At 35.8% G+C, this 13,372-nt stretch overlaps 1 protein-coding gene across 1 annotated transcript; it reads left to right on the top strand.

Annotated features, from left to right (window-relative positions):
* The first annotated feature begins 240 nt into the window (after positions 1–240).
* On the top strand, positions 241–1,182 carry LOC125282284 (olfactory receptor 6C74). Its single transcript, XM_048216673.1, has one exon. It carries the CDS (start codon positions 244–246, stop codon positions 1,180–1,182), a length of 939 nt encoding a protein of 312 aa, XP_048072630.1. The 5' UTR covers positions 241–243.
* Positions 1,183–13,372: the final 12,190 nt, after the last annotated feature.

Raw genomic sequence — 13,372 nt, forward strand, 5'->3', positions numbered from 1 at the left:
CTTGAGAAATGAAAGTCCTAGAGTTGCACTGAGTTAGTGAGATTTTGAGTACAAATTAGAGGAGTGAATTTTGAGAGGCCGTTACTGCTGACTAGCAGAATACTGAAGGAGGTTGGGTGTCGAGAGCAACACGTATATGGACAATCTCGAACTAATAGGTATCTCATGCAGGTTATACCCTTTACTTCTCATTTTTTCTTATTTTTTTTTACTTTTTTATTATTATTCTGGTAGAAGTCAACCATGAGAAACCACTCCACAGTAACAACGTTTATTCTTCTTGGACTGACCGACAATCCACAGTTACAAGTGGTCGTTTTTCTTCTCCTTTTTTTCACCTACATGTTGAGTGTCAGTGGGAATCTAACCATAATCACCCTCACCCTCCTGGACGCGCATCTAAAGACACCCATGTATTTCTTCCTCCGAAGTTTCTCGTTTTTAGAAATCTCATTCACAACTGTCTGCATCCCCAGATTTCTTGTCAGTATGGCGACAGGCGATAAGACCATTTCTTACAACGGTTGTGCAACACAGCTGTTTTTTACTATTCTGTTGGGTTCAATTGAATTTTTTCTTCTGGCCGCCATGTCTTATGACCGCTACGTGGCCATCTGCAAACCCCTGCATTACCTGACCATCATGAGTGAGAGAGTCTGCAACTTGTTGGTCTTTGCTTCATGGTTGGCTGGTTTTGTAGTAATTGTTCCACCACTCCTTGTGGGTCTCCAGCTAGATTTCTGTGCAGCCAACACTATAGACCATTTCTTCTGTGATTTTTCTCCTATATTACAGCTCTCTTGCACAGACACAGATGTAGTAGACTTAATGACATTTCTCTCAGCCATTTTGATCCTCCTGGTTACACTGGTATTAGTGGTTCTCTCCTATGCAAACATCATCAGGACTATCCTGAAGATACCTTCTTCTCAACAGAGGAAGAAAGCCTTTTCTACATGTTCTTCTCACATGGTGGTTGTGTCCATTTCGTATGGCAGCTGCATCTTCATGTATGTGAAACCCTCTGCTAAGGACAGAGTGTCTTTAAATAAAGGGATAGCCCTGCTCAGTACCTCTGTTGCCCCCATGTTGAATCCCTTCATTTACACACTGAGAAACAAACAAGTGCAAGATGCTTTTAAGCACATGATCAAAAAGACTGAGATTTTCTCAGTAAAGTGAACCATTTTAGTGATATTACTGAGGCTATGAGTGAAATAATTCAAGAAGGGTATAGTGTTTCACAGAACTCTTCAATGCTTGTATTCAAAATAATATTAACTATTTTTCTTGACATAATTTTCATGGTAAGCCTGACTAATCTCCAAAGCCTAATTCTCTCCCTTACCTGTCCCGTTTTTGGGCTAATATAATTTCCTTTTTATTTGGTGCTTTTATCTCTTTCCTTTAAAAAATCTCTCAGAGGAAGACAAAACTAGACTTTAATTTCTCCATGTTCCTTTCCACTGTTCTGGAGCTCAGAGAGTCAGTTTTACATATATTCTATATAGAGTTAATGCACCACCTAGATTTGTAAAACTTAGCTGAAAAGCACATATTTCTAGAAACCCACAAATTGTTACTGACTCAAGGCAAAATAAAAAATGGGAATTGACATCTAACTATTATAGAAATTGAATCACTAATCACCATGTCTTTAGATAATATGGAATTTTTTTGTTTCTATAAATAGAGGTCATGACAATCATTTCAAACAATTTCTAAATTTCTTTTGCTTATTATTATTATTCTTTATCATATACTCTACCAGTAAAAAAATTAAACACAAACAAAAACACTTGAATTTCACAGTGTATGTATATTTGTTTATAAATTATATATTCACTATTGTATAGAATAAACATATTAATAGAAAAATAGAAATTAAGCAAGGACATTAGGAAAAAGAATCAATATATTTCATAACACAACTTTGTGATATAAATTAATTTTAATATTAATGGTACAACTATTAGATTCAACTTGATGAAACATATATTATTATTTTTGCAAATATAAGTTTATTATGTGATAAATTATATGAAGGTCTTATTCTAAGCCTATCTGATATTGGTACTTAGAAGGGTCTTCGTAGTTCAAAACCAATGTTTCCCAATGCATGCTGATCACATCAAAAGAAGTGAAAGTCACAATAGTTATTCTTCTGTCCTATTTGAATTTGTTTTTGATATTGAATTACTACTACTCTGCTCTATTGCTAATGTGCTGCCTAAACTTTTACTTTTATATAAATATTTTTAAAGTGCACAAAGTCTTTATTTGGAATATTTTAATAGACAATATAATAGTTCTAAGTTTTCCAAATGGGTGGATGAGCATTTTCATAATTATTGACCTTATATAATCTTCAGTAACAAAAACCAAGGCAATAATTTCAAACGACCAATTCTAAATTTCTTTGGCTTATTACAGCTCTCTTTTGAAAACTGGTTACTTTTTCATAGACTGTTAAAATACAAGGCATGAAGGAGCACACATGATATGATGAGCCCTGGGTGTTTTATGCAATGGATGAATCATTGAACCCTACATCAGAAACTGATGATGTACTATATGTTGGCTAATTGAATTTAAATTAAAAAAAATAAATAAAATACCATGTATTTTGGAACAGAATGGTAGAGGAATGTCTTCATGAAAGCATACTATTGATGGGTATTTGTTATCATACAAAAGAGAAAATTGGAATATGTCTATTTGTAAAATAAAATTGTATATTTCTCTTAATGTGTACTTAAAAAATACTTCACCTGAGAAGTTCTGATTCTCTGATACATTTTTAAAAAAGAAATCTTAACTTACCATTATATGCTTCCTCCATTCTCCTATCCTCCCTCCTCCCTCGACCCCTTCCTCCTTAGTCTTCTGACCCTTCGAATGTAAAAACCATTCTTAAATGAAGGCTGTACAAAAGCAGCCTGTGGGCTTGTTCTGCAGATTTTGGTTTGCTTTTCTATGGTCTAAATTATAGCAGAAGGCCAGAGATGGCCCTACAGCCAGGATGAAGGTCTGCTTTCTTATCTGTTTCACTATTTCAAGGTGATGCAATCCACCTGTTATGTTCTATTAGTCCATAAAAACACATTCAAAATTCAGTAACTCAGTCTTTAGTGCCAATATTGTTTTGATTTAAATCAATAAATGAGCCATAACTTAAAACACAGTTGCAATTGGTGTTACCATCTAATTCAGCCTGTGAATCTACTGTCACCCTCTAAAATTCATCTGGGGTAGGGCAGGCAAATATTTGAATTAAAGGGTATGTGGAATGGATCACCATTCATGCATCATTTTTTAAGGTATCTGATGGTAGTACCAAGTACTGCAGCTTGGCCCGGGAAAGAGGCTTTGATTTATTATTTGTTAATGAGGGTGAACTCCATGGTTTTCTGCTTGGTCCTGAGTATATCTGTTTTAACAGTATATTCAGGATGATTTTTCACCTGCAGTAGAATCACTGTAAACCAGACTAAGACATAACTGCCACTTATCAACAAAACTTTCTCCACCCCCGTTATCTTCCACTCTAGTAAGTGTATACCCTGACATTCTATCATCATTATAATTAAGATTAGCTCAGAGATGAGGTGAAACAATCCAGGAGAGTTCCAGATTTCACCCTCTTCAGTGGACAGTTTTCCTGACAGAACGATATATATCCTTTCAGGAAACCTGGAGGGAGAGTAAGATATTAATATCAATGCATGGCTCTTCTTCAAGGATAACTTCCTTCATGGGTTCTGGTTCTATGAACTCACTAAAGTCTTTAATTGGATAAGGAGCTCTAATACCAACCATCAGATGGCTGTACCATCCCTCCTTTCACCCAACCTAGTGTTCTTTCAATTACATAGGTCAAATAGGAACCTAATGGATTGTCTATTTTAGCCTTAGGAATGGCATGATGTCTTTTTCATGCTAACGCATATCATGCAATTTTGATAACCACTCTAACTTTACCAACTAGTAAGGATCCACACCCATCTTGCCAATGTCAGCTAAGTACTATGACATAGCCTCTGCCTTCCCATGGTCCCATCATTTCCAGTGAACGAGGAAGCTCATTTTAATGAAATTATCTCCCACTTCCATTTCAGACCAGCAATTACAATACCTTTCAATACCGTTACTATCCCCCTGTGAATCAATACCTTGTACAAAGAATTTTCTTCTGGATCTTCACCAGTCACAGAGTTAAGGGATATATAAGCGGATTGCACATTAAAAAACTGTTCCATATTGCTGTCATTCTACATCTTTGGATTTAAATTTTTCTAATATTTCAACATTAATCAGGATAAATCATTCACAAATCCAAGTTGTTATCTAATGAACAAAAATTGATAGCCATCATCAGAAGCTTGAACTCTTCCATTAAATCCACAATCACGACTCAGGTCTCATTCTGACCCATGATGTGCTTGTAAACTAGCTTTCTGAAAGTAAAAGCCTAATTTATAGCAAAAAAAATATCAATCATTAAAAATATATCAATAAATTCACCCTTAGATAGAATTATATTTACTTTCTGTCTGGTATATCACCCTTAGAATCTATTGTCACATATATTCCCCCAGACTTTTGTCAATGTAAGTTGGTGAATTATTGCTATGATCTTAATGTGTAACCCGAAATTCATATTTTGAAATTTTAACCCCCAAAGATGATGATTTTAGTAAATAGTGCCTTTGGGAGGTGGTTAGGTTATGAGGGTTGAGCCCACTAACAGGATTAGTGCTTTTATAGAAATGACCCCATAGAATTCTGTCTCCCTCTTTCCTCCACATAAGCGTAAAATGAGAACACAGCAAACTGGAAGAAGACCCTTACCTGACCACACTGACACTCTGATCTCAGTTTTCCGTGCTCCAGAACCGTGTGAAATATATTTCTTTGTTATATGACAAACTGTCTTCTGATATTTGTTATAGTAGCCCGAATGGACTAGAACAATTACTACAATACTTTTTGGTAGGTAAGTTTTCTCTTTGAGGTTCGAATGTTAGCCTCTCTACCACGCTAGGCACGACTATTTTGGTAGACATGGGTCAAGAGGACACCTGGAATTCACTTTAAAGTTGGCTGTCAGCTCTCTGGTCATTAGTATTTTAAATAAAGCAGCATCAAAGTTGTGTATAAGACATGAGGGGAAAGAAGAGGATAGCTTTTCCTGGCAGTGAATTCATGTGATTTCCATTTGGGACAATCAAAATATATCAAATATCCCAATGTACTCATTCTGATTTTCTCCTAACCCTGCCCCCTTATTTCCAATCTATGAACGTTCACAAAAGGTATCTGGTAAGGGTGTAATTTCAACTGATGTTGCTATTTTTAACTCACTGCAAGATCAGAGCCTATCTCTGGTGCCTATAACTAATAATGCTTTATGGCATACTTGAAAGTTGCTAAGAGAGTAAATCTTAAAAGTTCTCATCAAAAGAAAAAAATGTAACCATGTAGGGTGACAGATGGTAACTAGACTTATTGTGGTGCTGATTTTGCAGTGTATATAAATATCAAATCATTATGTTGTACACCTGAAACCACTAGTGTTACATGTCAATAACTCCTCTATTGAAAAAAAAAAAAAGATCAGAGTCTACCTTTGCTTTCTGCAACAACTGACATAAGGCTCTAAGAAATAATAAATTTCTTTAGGGTAGTCATGGGGAACTCCATAGTTTGCTGACTATAAAACAAGCTAAGAATTTAAAGCCACAAACTTGTCATTTTCTTTCTCTCTATATAGTTAGAAATAACCTTCCTGCCTTACAGCACTATAGAGACTATATTTCACATGCTTATCACTTTGCTCTGTATCATTTACAGTTACTTTGAAAAACTTATCCTTTAATGCAAGCTTCTTTCTTTCCTTTTTTTTTCCTCAAAGATTTTATTTATTTATTTGAGAGAGAGAGAAAGCACAAGCAGGGGGAGGGAAGAAGGAGAGGTTTAAGCAGACTCCCAGCGGAGCAGGGAGCCTGATGCAGGGCTCGATCCCAGGCCCCTGGGTTCGTGACCTGAGCTGAAGGCAGACGCTTAACCAACTGAGCCACCCAGGTGCCCCAATACAAGCTCTTTCTAAGTGATCATCTAAGTAACTCCTCAATACTTGATTCCATGTGTTCTTGATATCTTATCTTCTTATGGTCATAGCACTATCTTCAAACACTTCAAGGTCATAATTCAAAAAACCCTCCTTAAAAGGGTATTTCATGCAACTGCCTGTGCAGTCATGACTGTTGAGGGCCAATTTTCATTAGACTTTCTACATATCTTGTATTAGCTCTTGCTCTAGGTTTACCTTTACAATTGTTTTTATATCATTCAGCCATAGAAATAGAGATCATTTCTCCTTCAAGGCAAGAAGGCAGATTTCTTCCTGAATAAAATTATGATAATGTCCTGTACTGTGGCACGATTGGTCGGGTTTGCTGATAGCCTCTTTAAAATAGAGGGATTTTCCTAAGCTCAGGGTTTCTCAGTTGTGACACGTCCATGTGAGTCCTCTCTCCATAGACCTTGGTGGGGATTGGGAGGGAAGGAGAACTGTGGCAAACATGAGGTTTATGCCACTGGCTATGCTGTGAGTAGTAATGCCTATTGTCTCTGATTCAGGAGTCTTGTGCTTTCTGCCAGAATCTATGAAACTGTGGCTGGCTGACCTATTATATCCTTCCCAGGTCTTGAAAGTTTTGTTGAAGAAGATAAATTGCTGGAAATGATATGGCTTTCTGGAAGAGGAGGGGACAGGGGTCTTCCATGGGCAAGATTAGGAATATGAAAGATTCCTCATCCAATTGTAGATGTTCTTGCATAGGTGGTAAGGAAAGAGGTATGAGTCCCTAACCCTCCTACCTGTTAATGAGCCTGAGGGTCAGGAGGTAGGATTGAAACTAGCTACGATTAAGTGAAATTCAGCAGACTTAAAAGGCTATAAAGTGTATGATGATTGAACTTATATGTTATTCTGGAAGAGGCAAACTTATAGAGAAAGTAAACAGACCAGTGATTGCCAGGACTTGGGAGCTGGAGGGTTGAACAGTTGAAGCACAGTTGATTTTTTCAGGGTAGTAGAGTGATTGCATATGACACTATAAAGATGGGTATATCACTCTACAGTTGTCAAAACAAGTAGAAAGAATGTTACAACACAAAGAATAACTCTAATTTGTGCAAATTAAAAATAAATAAAAAAATCCAGGACCTTAAAATGGAACGCAGAAGGACTAACGATAGTATGAATGTATGAAACAACTTCACTGAGGGGAACAGAGGAAATGTATTAACCTGTGTGTGGAAATGAGTGGATTAGTAAGACTCAAGTCATAAGCCCTGTACTCTAGTTGATAAAGTTGCTTCCTACTAAACATTTTTATTGGAATTGAATAATCAAGTCATCAGCAGATGGTGGGAGCAATTGTTTCACAGTTGGAGGGATACATACGAGCAAGAGGACAAAGGTAGAATGGGTCATGTGATATTGGGTTAATGTTGAAGATATTAGTATGAATTCATGAGTATCTTAACAAAGATACAGAAGGATACATATGCAAATGCATAATTGTGTGTATAGATCTGGGTAGGTATTCCCTTGTTCTGTCCCCTGAGGGTATCCAGAAGAGACACCCAAGACAAATTCCACTAACGTGAGATTCTAGAAAATGCCTGACAAGTACTTCTCAAAACTGTCTAGGTTATCAAAATAAGAAATGTTAAAGAAACTGTCACAGTCCACAGGAACCTAAGAGTACAAGTTTAATAAATTTAATGATATCACCCAATACATGTTATATCATTGCTTTAACAAACTCAAATCAGTTTGGTTTGTACACATTCCAGGTGGTAACATGGCCACAAGGAGTCTAGTAGAGTCAAGCTTAATTCTGGATAAATTTTATAAATTTTATAAAATTGTCCTTGTCCCTCATGCACCTGACCCTTCTAGATTAAAGGTTGAGTGTGAGTAGGGGATAACTGGAAACCAGACGAAATTATAGCTCTGGAATGGACTACTCAGATTTTGTGGAAGTGGAGAGAGAGAGAAAAACCCGGTATCAGGCAAGAGGACACCTTAGACCTCAGAAGACTATTAATGATCTTTGTCACCAAGAACTACCCTTGGAGCCTTCCTCCAGAAGACAAATACTCCAGTGCAAGAGCTTTAAATTTACTTGACTGTTAGGTATGCCATCCTCCTGTTCCACCCATAATGACATCTTCTTTATCCGTTCATCTACCAGTGGATACTTGGGTTGTGTTGCTTCCATAATTTGGTATGGTAAAAAGTGCTGCAGTGAACATAGGGATACAAATATCCTTCCAAATTAGTGTTTTCATATTCTTTTGGTAAGTACCCAGTAATGGAATTACTGGATCATATGGTGGTTCTATTTTTAATTTTTTGTGGAATCTCCATAGTGTTTTCCACCGTGGCTGCACTGGTTTACATTCCCACCGACAGTGTACATGGTTTCCTTTTTCTCCACATCCTCACCAATCTGTGTTCTTTCTTGTGTTTTTGTTTTTGTTTTTTGTTTTTTTTTGTTAGACAAAACACTTCCAAATGTCTTCCTCTCTCCTATTTTAAGTCACATAGTGGAGCAGACAAATATCATATGGCTGATGGCTTGAACAAATAGGACAGATTGGATTAAATATACTTAAGCAGTCCCTCAGAAAACAAATTATTGAATTGGGAGCCCTAAATCTTACCAGCCAGATGAAAGCTATGTTGGAGGCATTACTAACCTGTAATCTGAATGATGAGGCTGCTAACCTCCAAAATTGTAAACTCTTTCTAGGAGACCTCAGGCACTCTTGGGTTTGCCCTTGTGTGAGGGCTGGTCATTGGCTTGCATCCCTTTGGAGAACACTGTGACTGACATCTTGGGAGTGATGAAAGAGACCTGCAGATTGATCAGAGAGGTCAACAGAGGACCATACTTAGGTGAATTTGCAGCAGAAGCTGGGTTGGTTTAGAAAAGAGGGGTGGATTTGGTGGGAGGAAATTCTGAAACATTTCTACATGTTGTGGTAGCTTTTGTTCTGGACTCTCTATTCAAGAATATTTTTATAACAGATTTGGCAGAGTTTTCCCCTTAGCAGTATATTAAAGATACTGTTTTCCCATTCAGTTTTCCCTCCCTTTCCCTGTGGTCCTCCATGCTATTCCTTATGTTCCACATATGAGTGAAACCATCTGGCTATTGTCTTTCTCAGCTTGGCTTATTTCACTTAGAATAATTCCCTCCAGTTCCGTCCATATCATTGCACATGGTGGATATTCATCCTTTCTGAAAGCTGAGTAATATTCCATTGTATATATGGACCACATCTTCTTTATCTATTCATCTGTTGAAGGGCATCTCGGCTCCTTCCACTGTTTGGCTACTGCGGACATTACTGCTATGAACACTGGGGTGCAGGCACCTCTTCTTTTCACCACATCTCTATCTTTGGGGTAAATACTTAGTAGTGCAAGTGCTGGATCATAAGGTAGCTCTATTTTTAGCTTTTTGAGGAACCTCCATACTATTTTCCAAAGTGGCTGTACCAGATTGCATTCCCACCAACAGGTAAGAGTGATCCCCTTTCTCCACATCCTCTCCAACATTTGTTGTTTCCTCTCTTGTTAATTTTTGCCATTCCAACTGGTATTGAGTGGTATCTCATTGTGGTTTTGATTGCTAACTGAACATAATAAAAAAAATACTATATTCTAGTAGGGCAAAGTTAGGCAGGTTTTTCTCTTTAAAGGACTAAGAATTTACTAAATCAGGGGTTCTTCAGCTTTAGACGTAGACAACAACATCCATTAGGGCCCTCATGAGAACATGAAGCTCCTGCTTCTTGCTATACGATAAATAATAAAGTGTTCTGTCCCTGACCCTAGATACTCTGTCAGCATCTATGAAATGATGGTGAGTCGTGGTCACAACAAGTTGCAAGGAAGACTAGCTATGGACATAGACAAATATTCCATTAGTATAGAGGAAGTGGAGAGTGCTTGGGTGTTATGAAATATCAATTTAGGGTCTATTAGATCATTTTGCAAAGACTTTTGGAGGAAAGACTAAATTCAGAACAGAAACAACATAGCATGTAGGACATAAACTGTTAGGTATTTCAGGTACAGTTTTTTTCCATGACAGGCTAATAAATTCTCCAACTAATACTGTCACTTGTTATTACCAACTAAAATAATCTTTTCTTTTTTGACTTCCAGTTTATTATCTATGTATTTGGGATATCAAAACACATGTGCATGGAAGGGCAAACACAGATTAGGGACATCTATCCTGAAAGCTTTGGGGACATAGTAAAAGTAGTTTTGAAAAAAATATGTAATTTATTTTTTTAAGTTTTTAGTGGCTGGGGAGAACGCATGTATAATGTATAAATTTGTAACCCTTTGGGAATGGTGTTCTTGGATCTCATATCTTCTGGGAACTGCTCATAACCTTTAGATATTTTCCTTTGGGGCTCAGAAAGCAGAAATACTCAATGGAATCAAGTGTTGATGAATTTTATATGGCACTGTGAATAATACCAAGGAAAGCATTCAATACATGAATAAGTAAATTGTAGTAATGGGGAAATTTAATATACTACTCTAAAAATCTGGGAAAAAAGCCCTAAAACCATTTACAAAGTTGCTAAATAGATAAGAAAAACAATCATAGATTGTGGGGTAGAGGGAGATCCATTCAGAAAGAAATGGAATGTCAGTGTGTTTTGTTCAGCATGTTGATAAAAGAATTAAATATTAAAGCAGAGATACTTTGTCTGAACAAATCTGTTTAATATCTTCCAAAAAGAGTGTTTGATTTTTAAGTGTTTTTGGCAGACTGAGTTAGGACTCAAATGGATGAAAGGAATTGGTATGTCTAAAGTTTAAGGGCCATATTTCCATTAGATATATTTTAACTCATTTTATCTTATTTTTACATTATGGTATTAACCTTATTTTTTCTACCTTTAAATTGTGATGTAAGGGAAATAGTAAATAAAGACAGATTACAATGAAAATTTAGTATTAAAAACATTACCTTTTTAAAATTTCACTAATATTCACAATATCTAACCTAGGTCTGACTTCTAATGGTTTTGTAATGTAACCTCGTTAATTTCTGTACAATGTGTGTTGGGGGGATGGTTGGTATGTGTTATCTGTTGAAGTTGGACAAAGAAATAACCTGACATAATAAAACTGTGATTTAGGTGTTTTAGCTATAAGCATTCCTACAGTTGTTGCCATCAGATTAACTTGTGTAAATGAAGAAAAACTTATAATTCATCGCTTCACAATTATGTGAATGTAAAAGGAATGTGGAGGAAAAACAACAGTCCTTTCTTCCATTCACTCAATTATTAACATGACTGACAACAGATCTTATTTTTTATCTTAAAATACTCCTACAAATGCCTCTAGGTATAACTGGAAACAAATTTTATTTGTACTTGTATGTTTATTTTTATTTATATGTCTTTGAAATAATAATGTTATGTTTTAGAGATTGGAAATAATTATATTGATATTCTCAAAACAAAAAACATTTTCTATCTGGGGCCCATTACTAAATCTTAGTTATTTTATGTGTTCGATATGAAGATACTGAGTAAAGAAATCTTCCTTAGAATCATTAATTAAAAAAAAAAACCACTATAAGTTGCACTATAATCATTGGTAGGGATTATACTTTTCAGAGGACAATTTAGGACAAAATAGTCTTTGAAACTTAATCCTGATCTCCATTTGATAGCTGTGCAAACCAGAATAATCTGATTGTTTTACTTAATACATACTGTGTGTTGCAATAACTATAATTATCTCTAGTTAATATTTATTTAATTACTTGTTAGCCAAATATTTGAATATCCTTATGATAGGGAAATACATGCCTTCCAAAATTATGTCAACACTATTTTGTGATTCACTGTTTGAAATTTACCGAATACTCTTCATCTCTTTTAGGCCATGCTAACCTCAAATTGTTCATCTTTCAGTCGTATTTTAGACAAAGAATAAAATGGTAAGTGTAGAGCACTGAAGTAGATGGAGAGAAATTTTATGGTGAACATTTTCTTATAATTTTTATTTACTAATACTAATTTACATATTATTAAATTTAAGATTATTACTACTTTTAAAGTTTTAATCTTCTTTTAATTTTTACTTACTAATTTACTTCTTTTAACTTTTTCCCTAAGCTCACTATTCTATTTGTTTTTAAATATTTATTTATTTATTTGAGAGAGAGAAAGATACAGAGAGCAGGGGGGAGGGCAGAAGGAGAAGGAGAGAAGCAGACGCCATGCTGAGCATGCAAAGCCTGATGACAATGACATGGGACTTGATCCCAGAATCCTGAGATCATGACCTGAGCCAAAATCAAGCCTGCAGCTTACCTGACTCAGGCACCCTTCACTGTCCTAGTTCTAAAAGCCATAGCATCTCTAGGTTTCCATTAAGTTTGTCTTTATATTTTTCCTTCCTCATGCAATTTCCTGAAACCGTATTTATATTTTTCTGCTTCAATATCCATTACTCTCATTTTAATTATTTTTTCATTTTTCAGAATCATAGCTTTTAAAGGAAAACTGCACTTTTTTATTACACACCCCTACATTACCAGACTGTTCCTACTGTTTTTTGGGGCATACAATGTGGGAAGAGTAGGGATGATAACAGAGATTGATGGAATAGAAATACTACTAAGGATAGAAAATAAACTTATTCAGGATAGTTCATATTTTCTTATCTGAAATTGAATCTCGTTAGCCATTAAAGAAGTGACAGATGAATCAGGCATTTGAATTTGATTAGTTGAATGAAAACTGTAAAGTTATAGTAACCCTGTTTATTGATGATGATAAGGTATGTGTGTATTTTATGAAAACCACCTTCTGATGTACTTTTAATGACAATAATCATTTTTGTTCCAGAGTGCAAACCTCTTAACTGAATAGAAAATAGCATCCATCTCGACTCCTGGATAAAATCAAGAGAGAAGAAACATTTTTCCCTCCTTTAAAAGTCCCTCTAACTTCCTTCTGATAGTTCCTCTTAGATAAAAATAGTCAACAATTGCTATCATCACACAGGTAATTCTCGGGTAGAACCGCATTACAGATGAAATTTTCTGTGCAGATACTCTGGAAATGCAAACCGTAGTTCGTCCTGGCGTATCCATCTTCGAAACCTGAATGAGCATTGTTATTCTACCTGAGATATCTTTTGCTGAACTTTACTTTAAACACTTAAATCACTCTTATTTTCCCCGTGGCATTATGAATTTCTTTCTTCCTTTCTCTCCTCTTAGACATGGAACAGTCGAGGGTAGTA

Source organism: Ursus arctos, unplaced genomic scaffold (genome assembly GCF_023065955.2).
Source record: "Ursus arctos isolate Adak ecotype North America unplaced genomic scaffold, UrsArc2.0 scaffold_26, whole genome shotgun sequence".
Taxonomy (NCBI): domain Eukaryota; kingdom Metazoa; phylum Chordata; class Mammalia; order Carnivora; family Ursidae; genus Ursus; species Ursus arctos.